The following is a 20,453-nucleotide window of genomic DNA, read 5'->3' as shown; positions in this document are numbered from 1 at the left end:
AACGCCCACTTGTTTGGGTAGCCATTTTGTTATGTGTTTACCATTTGAGAAACTGTCATCGATAATCTGCGTTCAGTGCATGAACTATTTGCAGGACTCGGATGTCCTACTACGTCCAAAGATTTCTTTATTGTGCAGACTCTTATTTTGCAATTTTTTTTGCCAATTTTAAATTCCAATTTATGGAAAGTATCTATAAATGTGATAAATATTAGTTTACAACAAAATTGTTTGGAAATTTTTAGTTCTCATTGTTGCATCTGATTAGAAGAAATTCCTCTTATATTTTAAATAGTTTTATGCTAAAAAAAATTGAGATTTTATTTTTACAGTTTTTTTAATGTGCTTATAATAATTCAAATTTAAAATTGGAAAAGCTTTCCAAAAATTTCTTTTAAAGCTTGCTAAAGCTTTACTTTCTGTTGCACAAGAAATTTAGACTTTGTGAAAAATTAGAAAAAAAAAAATGGAATCAGACAAAAACAAGACGGATAGGGAAAACTATGCTGATGATAGCGATATTTTAACTGATGATGAGAGTTTATTTTACTCGCCAAAAGGAGTGGAAATGATAACCCCCAATACACCAACACCAATTAAAGGATTTAAAGGAGTGACATATTAAGACTTTAAAAATTATCGGATTCTGATTCAAATGAGATAATGAACAGTCAATGCAGACGGATAGCAAAATACAAGTGGCCACAAAACGGAAAAAGAAAAATGTAAAAATGAAAACAGAGGGAAATCGCCCTTAAGATAAAAGACCGTGCATTCCTCGCAAAGACAAAGAGAAAGAAAGAAATGATAGGGTTGCAAATGCTAAAAAGCAAAGAATGTGGATTCAAATGAAAACGAAAAAATACAAGAGGAAAATAAGTAACCCTTTGGACCATTGGGAATGTTGGAAACATTTCAAAATATTATCAATAAATATAGGATTGAGGGTAACGCTGCTGAAGAACCAAGAGACTTATTTTTGAATGTTTTGTCAAATTTTTCAGAAGCCAAAATGAATTCAACCGATGATAATCATGGACCAACATTCGAAAATGTGGTTAAAAGACTAAACAGTTAGGATCAAGGAAAAATAAAAAAATTCCATTAAAACTAGTTCTAATTTTTATTAGAAGGATCCAAGCCTCCAAAAAACTGGTGGGGGGGGAGGAATCAAATGCGACAAAAAATGGTAAACCCGAAGGAAAGAGATGATAGATCAACACTATTGCTAAGACCTAAAGCAAACCTGCCAACACTGGTGGTTAGAACAATTACAGAGACAATAGAATCATCGATTAAAATAAGAAAGACATTGAAAGCGAGCCCAATAAAGAAAGAAATTAAAATTATGGATCTGAAGCCGGCAATTGGAAATGAAGTTCTGGTTCAGGTTGAAACACCGTAAATGGTCATAAAGTTAAAAGATGCAATTAACAGTCATGTATGCAAGGTTACTACTCCACAGATTAGAATGCCTCAAATTATTATATATAATATGGAAAAGAGTGAGAGACCCAGGAAAGAGGAGGAATTGGATTTTCTCAATCAAATCAGGCTAAGCAATGACATAGTAGGGAATATGCGGGTTCTATATAGGAAAAAAGGAAGAGGTAGCTCGACTCACTGGGTTATAAGTTTGGACCAGAAAACGTTCCGAATAATTAAAGATAAAGCAAGACTACAGTGTAGTTTCGCATCGTATAGATTTAGAGAATTTGTGGAACCCCTTAGATGTTTTAAATGTCACAAATATGGTAATGTTCTATCTAAATGTGTGCAAAAAGAAGAAAGCTGCTCCAAGTTCTTGGAATTACATAACTATAAAAATTGCACAAAGTAAAATCCAGAATGCAGAAACTGCAAAGAGTATCGCAAAAGAACAAGAATTATGATTAAAACGATCATATTGCAACATCGGAACTTTGCTCTGTATTTATCAGGATCAGTTGATTAAACAGACGAATTATGAATAATAAGCATTTCTTTGGTAATTCGTGGCGTGTAATTCAACATAATATAGGTCTTGGTAAATATGCGACAAAGGAACTTCCAAATTTGTTTGGGGACAGTATTCCAGATGTTTAGTTGTTACAGGAACCATATACAATAAAAGGAAAAATAACAGGACTTCCCCTAGGATGTATAATAATTGCTCACCCTCACGGGGAGGCGATAATAGCAATAAGAAACCAAAATATTTCTGTATTGCAAGATTCACTAGCGAAAACTTAGTAGCAGCCAATTTGTCAATGAGAAATAGTGAAATTACTGTGGTATCGGCATACTTCCCACCGACCCACAGTAAAGAAGAAATCTGCAAAGAACTTGGAAATCTGTTTGAACAGTTGGGGACATCCTCCATACTTCTAGGAGGAGATTTGAATCTTCATAGTCCTTTGTGGGGAAATGAAATTCCCGATCATAGACCACAAGATGAATCTGGGTCGTTTATAGAATTCATTTTTAAGAAAAACCTTGTTATTTGGAATGATCCAAACTCATTGCAAATGTTTCAATCTGCACGTGGAAGAAGCTGGATTGATGTCACCCTATCAACTAAAGACCTTCATGACAGAGCAATGGGCTGGAAGGTAATCCAAAGTACTATGAGTGACCATGGGTTTTTGGATTTTTAAATTAATATGGATGGAAAAGTTTTTTCAGCAGAAAGATTTAAATTAAGCAAGAGGAAAACTCGAAGAATTGGCTCTCAAGAGGCTGAAAAATATGCTAATATAAGAGAAACAATGCAATGGACAAAAACTAAAAAAGATTTTGAATTTTTTGTTAAAGAAATTAAAGAATTCATTCAAGGAATTAGCCAAAGATCAAACAGTAAAGAGACAAATCACCTCAGGAACCCCTGGTGGGACACTGAGCTGGAGAAACAATGAAAATTGACAAGAGCCGTGCGGCATAGATACCAAAGATGTAAAAACACTAAAGATAGAATGAAGAGAAGACAAATTTATAAAAAAAAGGAATCAATATACAGAGGAATATTAAGTAAAAAGAAGTAGAGAATACTTTGAAAAGTTATGTAGCGAAATAACGAGAATGAAGCTCCCTTATAGCTACCTTATAAATTAGTGGCAGATAAAATGAAAAGGAAAACAGCATTGCACGGTGTCAAAAATCAGAATGGAACAAAAACCAAAAATATAAAAAGAACTATGGAACTATTGAAACTATTGTGAGATGCCTTTTCAAAGAGGAACAGTCCCAACAAGAAAATAAAAAGCAGAAGAATATGAGGAAAGGTATTGAGGAATATAAAACAAAGGAAAAAGAAGAAATATTCACAATAAATGAAATAAGAACAGCGATTAATAAAATGCCTAAAAAGAAAGCACCTGAATTAGACAACATCCCAATGGAGATGTTTGCTGAAATTAACAAAAAATAAAATCCATACATACTCTTAGAGTTATACAACAAGTGCTTAGAATTAGATGCGTTCCCTAATCAGTGGAAGGTAGCAAAACTGATTTTAATTCGTAAAACTAATAGAGACTTAGAGGACCCTAAATCCTATAGACCAATTTGTTTGCTAACAACAGCAAGTAAAATCTTGGATAAACTGATAACTCAAAGAGTGCAGTACTTATTAACCTCACAAAATAGACTACATCATGATCAACATGATTTTAGATATAATCACTCTTGTGAAACAGCACAAAATGCACTATAGAGTAAAATAAAAGGTGCGATGAATCAAAAACTACAAACAACAGTTATATCTTTGGATGTAGCTGGAGCATTTGATTCCGTATGGAGGAAAAGCATTTGATATTCTCTTATAAAATTGAATTTCCCGAGAAACCTTTTTGAAGTGATTAAAGATTACTTAAGTGAAAGACAAGGGATTTACCAAGACAGAGAAAATAAATGGGAATTTATAATGGATAGAGGAATGCCACAGTGCTCATGCAACAGGCCGTTATTCTGGAACTTGGCTATGAATTCTGCATTTAAGATCAATCTCCCAGAGAACTGCTTTATACAGGCGTATGCCGATGATGTGCTACTTATTATCTTGGAAAGGACAAAAGAAGAACTGTAAATTAAAGAAAAACAAATAATTCATAGGCTGATAAAATAGGAAAAATACATAAACTTGAGTTTAATGAAAAGAAAACAATTCAAATGCCTAATACATTAACAGAACGTTTAAAATTAACAGATCCGCCTAACATAAAAATGGACAATAACAATATAAATGTGTCTAATCAAATTAAAGACTTAAAAGTTACATGGGACAATAAATTAACATTTACGTCGCATTTTAGTAAGGACAAGAAAAAAGTGGATGTATTAACATATAAAATAGTGACAGTTGCGCATAAATTTTATAGTAAAAGGAAATGCCATCTAAGAAGAATCTACACTGGAGCCCTTGAGCCGTTTGTTCTTTTCGGGTATGGAGCATGGGGACAAAGGCTAAATCTAAAGAAAATCAGAGAAGCATTAAATGCAATCCAACGGCGCCCTCTCATCATTATGTCTGGGGCATATAGAACCATTTCTACCGAAGCCCTTCAAATGATAATGGGAATTTTGCCAATGGATCTCAGAGCAACGGAAATATTCACTAAATTTCAAATAAGAACTACTAGTAATAAAGTTAAAATAGGAAATAAATGCTTCAGCAATAATGATTATGATATGTATTTTGACAAGGTCGAACAACACCCTGCAGAATGCTTTATTCATGGTTTTCAAATGAAAATCCCAGATATGGATGGAATAGAAATTTTTACAGATGGTTCAAAAGATGAAAATAAAGTAGTAGTTCTCATAGTATACTACTATGAGAAAGAGATAAAAGTCTTGTGAAATTATCGAACAATGCCACAAGTTTCCAGGCAGAAATGCAAGCTTTAATATTGAAGTGACCATTAAATATTGTGAAAGGGTGGAGGACGGGCAGAAGTGTTCATTTTTTTTAAGACTCTCTATCAGTCCTACAAACCATACAATCATCTCACAATTGTAATAAGGAAATATGGATGATAAAAGAAAAGTTAATAAGTGTAAAAACTAACAAGTGGATAGAGTTGAATTGGGTTAAGGCCCATATTGGGATATATGGTAATGAAAAAGCGGATCAATATGCAAAGTTGACGGCACAGAAAGAGAGCGCTCATATAATTGTCCCCAAATCAAATGGTGTCTTAAAATGGGAAATAAAAGAAGAAATAAAACTTCAATGGTTTGACAGATGGTATAGGTCCAAAAAAGGAAGAGTAACGTTCGATTTTATTCCTAATCCAGAAATAAAAATAAGAAGATACCATCCACTGGTAATCCAAATTATATCATAATATAATGGAAATCTAATCCACTAGAAATCTAATTATATTATAATAATTAGATTTCCGGCGTATTTCCAAAGATTTGGAAGAAATCAGGAAAATAAATGCATTTGTGGAGGAATCGGTTCTGTTTACCATTATTTAAAGGAATGTACAGAAATCTCGGAACCAAGAAAAAATCTGAAAGTTGAAAATAATGACTTAAGTACAGTACTGATGGTACCAGGTAATCTTAAAACTCTGAAGGACATGATGTCAGAAATTATCAGGGTTTTTTTTCCAATTGTTTGAAAGTTTTCGGATTTCTGTTGTGAAACGAGAATTTGGAGAAATATTTAGAATTTCGCGGAAAAGTTTAGTGATGGTCTATTCCCTGTTTAACAGGAAGATGAGGAGAAAGTACAGTAATTAACCACTTTGTGGCCAATTACCTCTAAGAGAATGTCAGTTTGACAAATCGGTCACTGTAAGAATGGACAATGCTAAAGATAGCAATCGGCCACAACAAATCTTGTCGATACTACTGTCGATAGTCGATACTCTTGTCGATAGTGGTGGCGCGATGGTCGGCTGTACACAAGAAGAAGATAGTGTCGACATGCATCGTTGAATGTTAATATTCTATAGTTTCGGACTTTTACACTGATATATTTATGAGTTATAGAAGAGGCAAAAGAATGTAATCAAGAACTATAAATAGTATATTTCTTCTAAAACTAATACTATAGATCTAAATTTAAAGAGTGCCGTATTCAGAAATAAACCATGAAAAGGACGAGAGAAGACACTTCCGATGATTTATGTAAGTTGTAACATTCATTCATCAAATAACTCATACAATGATTACGGTATCCGGATAGGTTAAAAACATAAATTTGAAAGAAAATTCACATTTTTTTAAATATTTTTTGTAGTTTCAAAACAATAGCCACGTTTCTGTTTCCAATGATATCTTTATTTTGTCTCTATATTGATTTTAAGTGAAGTTATAGTAAACTATTGACATGTAAGTGATTTTAAATCTTTAAATGCAATTTCTGAAGAACGAGTTTTTTCATAATTCTTCTGTACCAGTATCGTCATATCTTAAAAAATAGTCAAGACATCTTAATGAAATTTATATTAGTACTCGATATAATCTAGAACATAATGAATTATAAATTTAATGTTGAATGCTCTAGAAGTGGATTTACGATTGTTTAATGTAAATATTGTTGAAAAAAATTCCAAAATTTCATAGATAATTTCATATATTACACACAAAAATTTTATTTTTGAATATGATTCTTAGATAAGAATTGGTTACACTCTAAAATTTGTAACACACGTAATGGTACAAAAAAAAAATAAAAAAACTGCAAAAAAATTTTTTTCTTCTAGGTTTGAACATAAATCCTAAAATTTACATCAAAATATGCTTTTTCTTAAGCAACTTATGTATTTAAATAATTTCACTTTTATTCTTGATTTTGTTCTTGTATTAATAAAAACACCATATAAGCATTAAAATATATTTTTCAAAAAAAAACCTCTGAACTTACTCGGACATCTTAAAGCTATAATATTATTTAAAAAATTATTAAATTCATTCCAACAATGTAAATGCTTCCGCAAGTGATACTTTCACGTGTTTATAACACTGAAATCAAATCATTTCCTATCATTACATTGATATAAAATTTTATCACTTGACACATCTTTTACGTTGATTTTCTACGTTTGCATTTCATAATTTTTCTAACAGTTTATCCGCCAAAAACTGAAGAAAATATCTTTCTCTTGTCACCGTTTAGCTTGAGATAATCTAAGAATTTCGTGTTTAATTCCTCTATTTTCTCTTGTCTGCAGTCTATCCATTTGAGAGCGTTGGATCGCTTCAGAATGTCCAAGATAAGATTGCTTGTAGCTTCACCACAAGATTCCTTCGTTTTATCAGCTATACAAGCCAGAAGGTATGCGTTTCTCCTATAGAAAAAGAATATAAATATGAATGCTATTACACTAGCTTTAACGAAGTACTAAAACAGATATAAAGCCATTTAGTGTTCTTACTATTTAAGCAGTGAGAAATCGATTCAAAGAGACAACCTAAAGCCTTAAAATAACTACAAAGAAGCCGAGAACCAATCACCATCCCATATTTGAAATGTTATCCCTTCTTTAGAATGATTTTGGGTAAAAGGGGGAGCACGAAGACTAAATACCGGAATACTTTATCTAATTGAAAAATTTGCAATGATATTTTAGCTCAGAAATAAATTTTTAAACAATTTGATTTTGTAAACATTTGTAATTTACTTGCTGAACTCGACAGTTCAGAGCTCATTTTACTTAAAACTTTCCTTCTTTTATTTCCTAACTGACATTTCAAAATGTGTATTTTATTCCCAATAAAGGATTGTTTACTTAGAATGTATCTTGTCCCTATCTATTCACTAAGTCATATCACTGACTCCCCGACCCGCACGAAGATACAATGATAACGAAAACTGAATGATCGGACAGCCGCAACAGCAACACTGGGCGGGAACTGTGGTTGAGTCCTAAGGGCCATCACCAGCCACGCTACAACCCTTCCCGAAGGAAGTACGTCCCGCCATCGATGTAAGGAGCCAGATCCCCCATCTTTTTGTGCACCCACTAGGGTGGTGAGATCCAACCGCCATACCGGAAGCACCCCATCCTCATTTAGAGGTGCCCTCCCCCTGGGGTTCTATCTATTCACTTAGCCTGACGAGCAATGGTATTCATATATTATTCACGTTTCTGGAGTTCACAAGGTATTTTAAAGGGTCACACAATCAAAAATCAAATCAATGAAATAAAAATTTGCCCAATTCATTTTTTTTTTTTTTTTTTTTTTTTGCAGAAGTTAGATATTAAATGCTAAAAAATATAGATAAAAATGTTTTTTACTGTTAAAATGACAATTAAATAGCAGTCAATCACATAAACGTTCTTTATTTTTCTCGGCATGCTTATTTTATTGTCTAAATTAAATCAACTTTTGCCCTCGTAGCGAAACTGTGAACTATTTATTGTGAATCGATTTTCGGCGATCTAAATAGCATGAATACGTAATGCCATGTGTTTAATCGAATGATTTTTTTTTGTAATTAAGCTGTAATATTTATACTTTTTAATGAAAAATGTATAGATATGAAAATAATAAGAGATTATTAAACAAAAAAATGCAGTATTGTATGCGCAATAAGAATCCTTATAATAGTGCATTAAAAAAATTTTTGAAAAAATATTAAAATCATAGACGCCAAAAAAAAAATAATGAAAGAATGAGGGTCAGGAAAAAAATGCTATAATTACTCTAAGTAACAAAGAATAATCTGTCCCAATTTATAATATTCTTTTTTTTTCTTTAATTAGGCCAATAGTTTAACTATATTCTTTCTTCCTTTATTAAAAAAAATTACAAAGAGTCAATTCAACACAAACATTACTCACAGTTACGAAGAATCTTCAAAATTTTAGTAAAAATTATTATCTAAGAAATAGAAACGCAATATGTTGCAAAATCATTCAAAATCAATTTTTAGAATCTATTCAAAAAAATTATTTCATCCTCCGTCGACCAAGGCAACCGCTCTTGTGGTACAGTGGGTAATGACCTCGGAAGTTTACTACCATCGCTGAAAAAAGCATTCTTAAACTTGCATTCATTAAATTAATTGGAGAATCCGATATGTTTACAGATAAATATTCTGTTATTTACAAGATAACAATAACATTAATTGCATCGTGTAACATAGCTACTCGCGAAACAGACAATCAGAACTTGAGACTTTCTTTTGAATAATAGTAATTTACCCAAGGAAGTTAAATAAATCAATTTGATTATAATTTTATCATATTTAAGATCCTTCCATCAGTGCCTCAAGTTTCTGCTGTTTAATATTTTTTTAATCAAAAAATTCTTTCCATTTTTAGTATACATTAACAAATGGTGTTTCAAAAACCATATCTTTATTGTTTTAAATAGTAATTGAAATACTCACTACTGTTTTATGCACAGAATTCAACCGAATACTTACATGCAATTTCTATCTATTCGTAAATTCATATTAGGCGATTCATTGACTGAGTGATTTTTATCAACATAGCAATCTTTATTGCTTTGAAAAGTAATCGAAACTACTGTTTTATGCACCGAATTGAATCGAATACTTACATGCAATCTCTATCCATTCGTAAATCCATATTAGGCGATTCATTGACTGAGTGATTTTTATCAACATAGCAATCTTTATTACTTTGAAAAGTAATCGAAACTACTGTTTTATGCACCGAATTGAAGCGAATACTTACATGCAATCTCTATCCATTCGTAAATCCATATTAGGCGATTCATTGACTGAGTGATTTTTATCAACATAGCAATCTTTATTGCTTTGAAAAGTAATCGAAACTACTGTTTTATGCACCGAATTGAAGTGAATACTTACATGCAATCTCTATCCATTCGTAAATTCATATTAGGCGATTCATTGACTGAGTGATTTTTATCAACATAACAATCTTTATTGCTTTGAAAAGTAATCGAAACTATTGTTTTATGCACCGAATTGAAGCGAATACTTACATGCAATCTCTATCCATTCGTAAATTCATATCAGCCGATCCATAGATTGAATGATCCCATGATTGTGTATAATTATCAATAACGTCGTCCCTTGTTTTGATGCAGCTGTTGATATTTTCGTCTTCAGTCTCAATCAAGTCTTTGAGGCAAGGAATGTTGAAAAGATAACCTTTCAAAATAAAATAAAAAATATTAGTGTAAATGAATAACATAAAATCAAAATCATGTTATAGTGCTGCTGATAGTGCAAAAAAATTAACAATGATCTATATAAAGGGCAATTCAAAGTAATAACACCATTTACCAATGGCTATATTCTTCTTGCAAATAACAATAGGGGGGGGGGAGGATTTGAACACAACACAGAAAGAAGCATTAACCCTTAACTGGGGACGTGCGGTCTGTGAGATCGCTAGCGATGGATTTTCTGTCACCCCTATTCTATTTTTAGCTCAATTGAATGGATTGACCTTGTAGCTTCCTGTTTTGTGACCTTCAATACACGTGCACTTTTTCAACCGATTTCAGCAGATGCTTTTTAAAATAATTTAGTTATTTCTTCGAGTGCGGTCTCTAAGACCGCATCTCCCTGTTAGTATCCCAGTCATAAACCAGGCTTAGCAGATGGCGCTAAAACTTAGGCCCCGAAATATTATCCAGTTTACTGATACTATTATGAAGCAGTGCTCCAGACACTTTTAAATGAAGCAGAAAGTGATTTTAGTGATAAGGATAATTGTACAGAAGAGTTTTCCGATGAAAGTTCGCATTCAACTGATTTTGATATGTATGTTGAAACATAATTAATTTTTCTAGTGATAATGTATTTTGAAAAATTTATAAAATATATTAATATACCAAGATACATATATACAGAATTTATAGGTTGATTTTTATACTAGTTCTTAACCTATATTTTTAAAATGCCCTAAAAAACCGTGCTATGAAAGTCACACAAGCCGATAAAAAAAAGGGCCAATTTTACCCATTGTCATTTCTTTTATTTTTCATATAATTGTTGAATTTTACATTATATTGTCTTCTATATACCTCATATACTGTAAAAATAAATATAATTTAAAAAGTAAAAAGTAATATGCTTTTTTCAAGAATATTATTTTTTATAACATGTAATTTGAAAAAAAGATCTATGTTCCAACGCATTGACTTTTTTTAATGATAATATACTTAGAAAAATTTTTGAAACATATCTATATATCAAAAAAAAAAATATCTGCAAAATATATTGGCAATTTTTCATACTAATACATTCATTAGAAAATTTAATTTGAGTCTAAATGAAATGCGGTCTCGTAGACCGCACCTCCCCAGTTAAGTCTTAAAATTTCACCTCCCCAGTTAAGGGTTAATTTGCATACGTAGTAAACCTCCTATATGACTTACCTTGGTCGTATAGGCGATATCGGTGTGGTAATTCATTTCACGCCTGTCATTGTGATTGAATTTGTGAAATTGTTTGGAGCAAGAGCCGTATTTGGCCAAGCTCCTCCAAACTGTCTTTGTGAAATATGTTCTCAGTCCTTGTTTCTTTATTTCATTGATCAAATTAACAAAATTTGTGTGATAGATTTTTTACACATTATTCATTGTGAAACAAGCTCTCAATCCTTCATGCACGTTCGATTACCGATGCATGTTCTGAACATGTCTATTTAATCTGAAATTACTCCTTGTATCTTCGTTTCAATGTTCACATTGACAACATCTGTGTAGTAGCTCATTTCATGTCAGATTATTGCATTTCATTGGTATGTATCATAGACGTCCATTTTGCATTCAGCAGTGAACCAAATGTAGAATAACCACATGATTATGAAATAAACTTTCTCACGGATGTTGTCCACGTAACCAAAGGAAGTTACGTAGAGCAATTACTAGGAGTGTAAGAAAATCTTCCTTTCTTTCTTCTGTAATGTGTTCAGATTTTTCTTCTTATCATTGTTTAATAGAAAGCTTATAAGTTTTGTAATTGGAGCAATAGTTTTGAACAAACCTATATTAACATGCATACAAACATGTATGCTTACAGTATGAGCAACTGTACCTGTATGTAATTTTATGCAGCAAATTTGATATTTTGTCAGTTTTTTCCGAATATATATAGTTATAAGGAAAAATACTTAAATAAAAAGTGAGATAATTTAAAGATACCTATGTAAAGGTATCTCGTAAGCTACCATTAAAGATACAACTGCATTAAAAAATTAAAACAATCAAATTCATTTAGTAAAAGAAAAGTTATTCTTAACTTTTTTTAAATTAAATATCTTATTCATTAAATAAAGCTTACTTTTACGTAATTCTGAATCTGGGGTGCACAGCTCAATCAAAACGCTTCCCAAATCCCATAAAGTGTACATAATATCAGCAGTTTTATTGCTTATTGATTTTGTACTCACAAAATGTTTTCTTGTACACTGTTCAGTTAAGCACCACACGTTTTGAATCACTCCTCTGAAAGAAAAAATAAGCCATATTATTAAAAGAATTCCTTATTTATACTGAAAAGACATAATTTCCCCTCTACATAACATTTGATTTATACGGAAGGTCTCTTCATTTAAAATGCATTATATTAATTCTTAATTTATCTAAAGAAACTATCAACTGTTTCAACTTTCATACTGTTCGTTTCAGTATCCCAAACTACCACTTTTCGACAATTTTACTTAGTTAAGGGGTGAGGTGCGAAAGGATGAGTGCATTTCTTCGACCTTGATTTCCTCTTCATTAGAAACCTTTTTGTTGTTATTGTTTCTTTGCATAAATATGAATGTCTTCACATTTGTATGAGAATCACTTCTTATTACATACTAGCTGGTTTTAGCAGCCATTGATTGCTGAGATTAATGATTGCTAAAAATTTCAATTAAATATTTTTTTGTAATTTGATATTTGCAGCTTCTTTGAAAAATATCAAATGGTCGCTTCAGTGAAAGTATTTTTATACTTCATAATTGACCCCGGGAGGCACCTCGAAAAGAGGATGAGATGCTTTCGGCATGGTGGTTGGATCTCGCCACCCTAGAGGGTACAGAAATAGGTGGGGGATCTGACTCCTCCCATCTATGACGGATTGTACTTCCTTCGGGGAGGGTTGTACCGTGGCCGGTGATGGCCTTAGAACTCAACCACAGTTCCCGCCAGTGTTGCTGTTGCGGCGGTCCGGTCATTCAAGTTTTATGGTTTAAATTCGTGGCGGGTCGGAGAGTCAGAAGTATGACTTACACTTCATAATTTGACAGACATGTAACTCATATTGTTTAGCAGAATTCACCTTTCTGTTCATTGTATTACACTTCAATGTCTCCAATTGTATATTTACATTCAATTATATCACTGAAAAAAGAAGCGGTGTTACAAAATGAGCAGTTTTAAATTGCTTACTATTTTTTAGTTTAGAAACTAAATCTTAATTGCTAGTACAACAAAATGTTAAAAATTTCTTTAAAAACTTATCAAAAACTGAAATCTATTCAATATGGAAAATTAAGCCAAATCTTCTTGTCTTACATATCAACAATGAAAACCGCCAGGAGGAAATATTAATAGTAAGAAAAAAAAAACGATTTGAGTTTAAATTCGGCAATAAAGTATAATTTTATAAAATAAGTTCAAAATATTTTTAAGTAATTGTAAACAAACTGTACAGCAAAAATCTGTATCAATCAAGAAATAATTTTTTGAGTTTTTACATTATATGAAAATCACTTTTGTACTGCACTTTTTTGAAACTAACGGTGAAAAGCCGTAAAAGCTTCGCCCTATTTTCATTTAAATAAAATTTTATAAAATTATCTCCGAAGTGCACATTTTCATCCTCCAGAATATAAATGCATCCAATATGATAGCTCTGTTGGACCCATAGAATGCCATCGTAAACACATTAATCTTTATTAATAATAGAGATACATATTCCCCTATTCGCTTAGCTAGCCAACACCTAAGAATCAAGTTGTGATTCTTTGAAATCATTATTTGATCCCAGCTTGAATATAATATGAATAGGAAGATTTTCTATGTTGTATCGTTGAAGCTATAGAATCAATTTTTATGAGTACGAAAAAAATCAAATGAGAGAAAGTTTTAAATCATTAGCGTATGTCAGAATTTGTATCATAATCATAATTTGTGACTATGATATAAATGCTTTAGAATGAACACTTTCTAGATATTACCTGAATACTCTATTAATGATGGTGTTGTTGAAACAGTAAAATCAATTTTTATCAGTGCAAAGAAATCAAATGACAGAATTTTGTTTCAATTTGTATGGCTTGTGATAACTAACAAACGGTTTAAACGATTTTTAATGCATACTGGGCAGATATTTTATGCATTTTGTATAATGATAAATCCATTTCCTGTCTTTGAAAAGGCAGATCATTATTTAAAATCATATTAATCATATTTTTTTGAGGAAACTGTAAAGTCTTCTATAGTTTTCTATGGCAAAATTGGTGTTAAAAACCTTCGTTGAGAGTAATTGGTAACATGGTCTTCTTCTCTACTTAGAAACACTCTGAAGACAATTATCTATTCACTTGAAACGTCCGTTAATAACAAAAAATTTCATCCTAAATATCTCTAAAGGTATTCCTTAAAAATATTTAAGATATCATGAGTATATTGAAATATAACTTAAATATCCTCATATAAAAATTTATATTTTAAAAGCAACCCAAATTTGGCAAGGAATTATAATTTTAGTCACATACTAAATTTATTAAAATCATTACGTTTTTGAGTTATCGCTTTTGCATGAATAAGAATTTACAGACCAACTAACAGCTAACTCTTTCACGGATTTAATTGGAATTTTGATACAGTTCACACTTTAAATGCTAAAACTGTGTACAAACATTCCTCGGTCAAGATTTTTATGTTTTATATTTATCATTGCACTGGGGCTCGAACAACCAATCAGACAGACTCTATAAAGGAAATGCGTTCAAAACTTGAAAGTTATCTTTAAATTCGGTGGCAAGATCTCTTTGCCAAATTTCATACGTGTAGTTTTAAAAGTTTCGGAATTATTGAAGCAGAAAGAAGAACTTAAAGAATGACAGCCAACAGAAAAATTCCAAAATTGTAATTTCAGACTTAGAGAGGTTTAAAACAAGTACATTCTTCAAAACCACGAGTTTTTGACGATTGCAATACTTTATCTTTAAAAGCTTTATACACGATGAAGTTTTTAATGGCAAATATTCTTTGCTGCATTTTATTTTTTTAAGAAGCATTCCTATTATTTTTTTACCCAGACTAGCTAATTTAGTGCAGTATAATTTCAAAAGAATTCAGCACCAACACGATATAGCCAATAAACTCAAACAAAAAACAAAATGACTTACTTTTTTCCACTAAGAATAGAATGAAAAATAAAATCCACAGACGTGCCATTTCTTTCCCAAAATGAAACGACCAAAATAGATCTATAATATAATAAAACAGTATGATGTAATATAATAAAGTAAGAAAAAACAGTAAAAAAATGTAAACAGCCAACCTTTTTTGTTTTCAGCACATTAAAGGATATGGCCTTGTGACGAGGCAAGAGGAAGTTGTTGCTCCAAATATGCTTTTGCGCAAATCTGCCTAACCTGCAAGGAAGGATGCCCTTCGGAGAATATGCTATCTCGACTCTCTAGATAGTAGAAAGATTGTAATTTTTCCTTTCTACTCTGTAGATAGTAGAAAGATAGTAATTTTTCCTTTTTACTTTCTCGTATATGTAGTATAGAGAAAGCAGAGCAATCGTCAAATCGTTTGAACTCGAAATTTTGAAGAATCTGCATGTTTCAAACCCCCCTGAGTTCAAAAAACACATTTTTGGAAAACGTTCGTCTGGTTAGCTGTCGGTCTCTGATAAAGATAACTCAAAACTGCCTTGATTTAGAAGAATGAAATATGGTATATGGCCTTTGTACCAAATTTGTAGATTTCTATGAATTTTGAACAAATTACGCTCTGTTTGGGCGGCATATTCGAATATAATTTGTGGTGAAAGCTTATAAACTAGTTAAAAGCTACGCTACATGAGCAATTGCTTTTGTATCGTGGTAATGTTACTGAACTGTGAACCACAAGGTCCCGGGTTCCATCCTCGCTCATATCAATTCGCCACATTGGTGACCTCGGACGATAAACCTTCAACCTTCGTACAGCTATTGTGGCGCCATCTACCCGCAACCAAAGTCGTCAGACTCACTTGACGCAGCAACAGCAAACAATCACACACACACTCGCCATAACGCTTGGTGCTACTCAAATGGGTAAAGGCGCATATTAGACTCAATAGCTAATAAATACATCACCACTCAACAGCCATATCGTTCGTCTCACCTCCGACTCACTGGACGGAGAGTCTGTGGTGCTTATAAACCAGTTAACAGCTACGCTGCGTGAGCAGTTTTTGTATTGTGGTCATATTACTGGACTGCGAACCACAAGGTCCCAGGCTCTATTCTCGCGCATTGCAAACCCACCCACAAATTTAACCCTGCCTCTACAAAAAGAATAAAGCTAGGTAGAAAAAATTCGATACACAGAATTAACATCTGTTGTCTAGATACCTTAGAAATTTTGAGCCAAATCTAACAAGGAATCGACCATATGTCGGTCTGTACTTTCAGAACCATGTAAACATGATAATTCAAAGAAGCAATGAATTAAAATTATTAAATCTGTATGGGATTTTGTGACTACAATTGTATTCCGTGTCAAATTTTTGTTTCAATCGGTTGAGAAAGATTTTTCTAAAACACAAATTCAATTTTCGGATACTATAAACCGCATACCAGGGATTAATCGCCAAATATCTCGCCAAGGATTCTGCGACAGACTCAGTTAAAATGCTATATTCAAGCCAAAAGTTCATATTTCGTTACTACTGTAGGCCAAAGCTGTGTAAGGAGTTGTATAGGATAATACCTTCTTAAGTATACGAGTAATATACGAGTATACGAATATACGAGTATACGACATCCTTATACGAATATACGAGTAAGTTTTAGGGAGACTACTCCGGCTGGTTCTTTTTCTTATGTGATGTGCATAATGGAGAAAATATTTCAATCATTAAAAAGTGTGACCTCAGTAATTTGTTGTTTATCCACATTTTAGAATCCTCTTATCCGGATACAAATTATTAGAATTATGGCTATGGTTTTGTGAAAAAGATTTATGATAGACAAAAGAATAGAATTTATATTGAATTAGGTTTGAAAGAATGTGCTTAGAGTCTTACACTTGAATAGTAACTCTTTCACAAATTTTGTACAAAAGCTAAGCGTTCGAACGCTAAGTATCTGTCTGTCTGTCTACCTGTTTGTAGGTGAATTCGGAACTCACAGGTATTATAGACTAGGCGAAATAATTCGAGTAGAGGATTTTCATACAGAAATTGCAGATAATTGCAAAATGACGATTGAAAGGACTTCAAAACGAATTTTCCTAGTTACATTATAGGTCAAATTGTGAGAAACCGAGAAAATCCAAGGTTATATTTTCTTATTGATTATGCTAAAAATCATCCTTCAGTTAGGAAAAATCTCTGTTATTTTTTTTCTAAAGTTATACAGTTGATTAACCCTTATCGTGACAAGATTGCTTTTTTAAAGAAAAGCAAAAAAAAAAAAAATGTATATAGGTAGCTTATTTTATATTTTATATATTTTTTTATATTTTATATTTTTATATTTTATATATTTTTTTATATTTTATATTTTTATATTTTATATATATTTTTTATATTTTATATTTTTATATTTTATATATATTTTTATTTTATAGTGGCAGTATATTTTTATAAAGTTGTATGTATGGTATACTATACAAAATGAACATAAGAGTTAAAATCACGAAATTTAAAAAATATAACTTTTAAATCAAGACCTCTTAGGTCGATGCCATTTGGATTTCAAAAACATTTCACAAATTTATCATCGAATATAGTGTTTTCTTGAAATAAAAAATGCCTTTATGACATAGAAGTAATATTTTTAGTCTAGATTGCTTTTCAGCCCCCCCCCCCTCCGCACTGATGCGATTCCATTTTCAATGAATTGACCTCCATTGTTCTTAACTATTATTGAAATTTGTGACTGTCTAAAAACTCAAGAGCATTTACATCTTCCATGATCACAAATAACTGATGCCATTAGCATTTTTTATTTAAAAAATACTTTTAACTTTAAAATCCGAAAAATCAATAAGAAAGAAGCATCTCGTTTATGTTCAGAAACTATAGATGGCAGCATGATGGAATAGGACTACCTTTAAGGGTTAATTTTATAGTTAAAATACTCCAATGGATTCAACTTTACTATGTCAATATTAAGTTTTCTCTAAGTTCTAATTATAACTAAAAAAAATCAATCGAACACATTCTTCAAATAATCTTGAAGTGTTAAAACATATTATTAAGCTAAATTCAAATTCATTTCTGACCTCATCAAAACGGACATCCCGAAGGTGTCCTCAAATAGACACCATCCATTTAAAATACCTCTCATATCTGCATTGGAAAAGTGTAATTTTACGCTGGAAGTATGTTTAATATGTTAAGCACGCAATATCTATTTACTTGTGATATAGTTAGATACTTCTATTTGCTTTGAGAATTTCATTCGAAATAATGAGACATTTTCAATATTTTTAATTTTTTTACTTGATATTTTAAATAAAAAAATTGATTTTTGAATATTAATTTGTTAATTTCAATGTTAGTTAATATTTCTAATAAAATAAAAATATTTCTATTTTTCGTTATCTGAATGCATTAAATTTAGTTTAGATATCTCCTACAAAAAATTATTCGAAATTATGTATTTTTAATATTATAAATGATTTAAATTTCCTGGTGTATCAATAAAAATACTTTTGAAACCCGTTCTTACTATCATTAGAAATTTACGTAATCATCTTTGAAGATTTTCTTACCAATCAATTGATCCGGACGAGCGGTATCCCCAGATGAAAACACCATTCCCAGATGAATGAAATTAGTTAAATATTTTTTTTAATTGAAATCTATATTTAGACCACTAAGCCCATTTTTCAGACTTCAAAAATATTTATAAGCTATACTAGAAATTTTTAAGGTACTTAAAATCAGCAATATTTTTGCATCCCATTTTAGCACAGCGTTGTGGGTCATTAGCAAGATAGTTTGATGGGTGATATTCAAACATTTATGGAAGAGGTGTTTGTTCTCAGAATAGTTTATTTGAAGAAATTCGTCATTGCATGATATCTTGAAGTTTTCATTAATCCATTCTCACAGTGAGTTCTGTAGCAGCCTTACACTGCTTTGAAAAATCTTGTTCTTCTGTAATCAGTCGAAGTGGTCCCCAAAAAACTGTCTCTCACACTCTTTAATAAATTTGTTATCCAAAGAACGCACTGGCGTACAAGAGTTACAAAATATTAAATTTTGGCGTGATTTTTGCATTTTAAATCTATTCTATCATCCTTCAAGAACTTTTAACAATTAATTCCTGGTATGACATAATAGTATCCAAAAATCAAATTTGTGTTTTATGCACGATTTCCTCAACCGACTGAAATAAAAATTTGACACAAAACTCCTATTGCATCCACGAAAATCCCGGACCAACAATCGAGTTTGCGTGTTTCTGAAAGATCAACAGTCCACCCTTAGTTGAATCGCTCAAAATTTGACAGGTGCTTGTACTATAGATGTTAAATCAATGTACCGAATTTTGTCTGTATAGCTGAACCTTAGAGACGGACTTCCTCATAGCTGATTTTACACAAGATTTAATAGAAATTGACAATTTGGTGTAAAGACCGATAACCAAATTTCAGTCATCCAGCTCAAAGCGTTTTTGAGTTATCTTTGTCACAGATAGACAGACGGACATTTTCTAAAAATGTGTTTTCCGAACTCAGAGTAATCTAAAACGTAAAGATTCGTCAAAATCTCGAATTCGAATTTTTTAAATTTTACCTATACGAGAAAGAGAAAATAATTTAGGTACATAGCAATAATTTTTCTAAACATTTTGAAAGCTTTTTTTTTTTACTCATAAAATGCAGTAAAGTAAGAAGACATGGTCATATGTGAATTATTTTGTCGTGTATGTTTCATTATTAATACTTTAGAGTGAGTAAATTTAAAAATGGGACAGTCTGAAAGTTTCGTTGATTTTTTATGGTTGAATTGACAAAACGTTGCTATCATTACTCCCAATGTATTGTATATACCTGCGTGTAGGGACTGCAATACCGGTATACCGGGATACCGAATACCGGTATTTTGAGACATTTGTACAATTTTGTAATACCGGTATTCACAAGTTTAAATACCGGTTTTTCGGTATTTACTAGAAATTTTAAAAATTGTCTCCACTATATGTTCGGGTATCGCGAACATAGCAATATAGTATACGTTTTTGTTTTTATGTCTCCCTAACGGGCGACATTAATTAGCTAATTAATGGCTTAATTAAATGCTTAAATCTAAATGAGCGAAACATGGTTTATCGATGAAAGAA

The 20,453-nt window shown here is 31.6% G+C and overlaps 1 protein-coding gene across 2 annotated transcripts; it reads right to left on the bottom strand.

Annotated features, from left to right (window-relative positions):
- Nucleotides 1-6,823: 6,823 nt before the first annotated feature.
- Nucleotides 6,824-15,527, bottom strand: LOC129983817 (uncharacterized). Of its 2 annotated transcripts, XM_056093462.1 has the most exons (5): nt 15,443-15,527; nt 15,288-15,368; nt 12,224-12,387; nt 9,913-10,081; nt 6,824-7,280 (listed from the first exon to the last, which is right to left on the bottom strand). In XM_056093462.1, exons 3-5 carry the CDS (start codon nt 12,291-12,293, stop codon nt 7,061-7,063), a joined length of 459 nt encoding a protein of 152 aa, XP_055949437.1. In that variant the 5' UTR covers nt 12,294-12,387; nt 15,288-15,368; nt 15,443-15,527; the 3' UTR covers nt 6,824-7,060. The 2 variants fall into 2 exon arrangements, with proteins under 2 accessions (XP_055949437.1, XP_055949438.1); XM_056093463.1 differs by lacking the exons at nt 15,288-15,368; nt 15,443-15,527 and adding an exon at nt 13,162-13,206.
- Nucleotides 15,528-20,453: the final 4,926 nt, after the last annotated feature.

This window comes from Argiope bruennichi, chromosome 9, assembly GCF_947563725.1.
Source record: "Argiope bruennichi chromosome 9, qqArgBrue1.1, whole genome shotgun sequence".
Classification (NCBI taxonomy): Eukaryota; Metazoa; Arthropoda; class Arachnida; order Araneae; family Araneidae; genus Argiope; species Argiope bruennichi.
This window is presented reverse-complemented; position numbering and strand designations above follow the sequence as displayed.

Bases quoted from the DNA above. Each gene is read 5' to 3' on its own strand.
- LOC129983817 (XM_056093462.1), bottom strand. From the start codon at position 12,293: ATGTACACTTTATGGGATTTGGGAAGCGTTTTGATTGAGCTGTGCACC. The intron at 10,082-12,223 runs GTAAGCTTTATT...TTATTTTGAAAG, and splicing joins AGATTCAGAATTACGTAAAA to GTTATCTTTTCAACATTCCT. The intron at 7,281-9,912 runs GTAAGTATTCGC...CTTTTTCTATAG, and splicing joins CGAATGGATAGAGATTGCAT to GAGAAACGCATACCTTCTGG.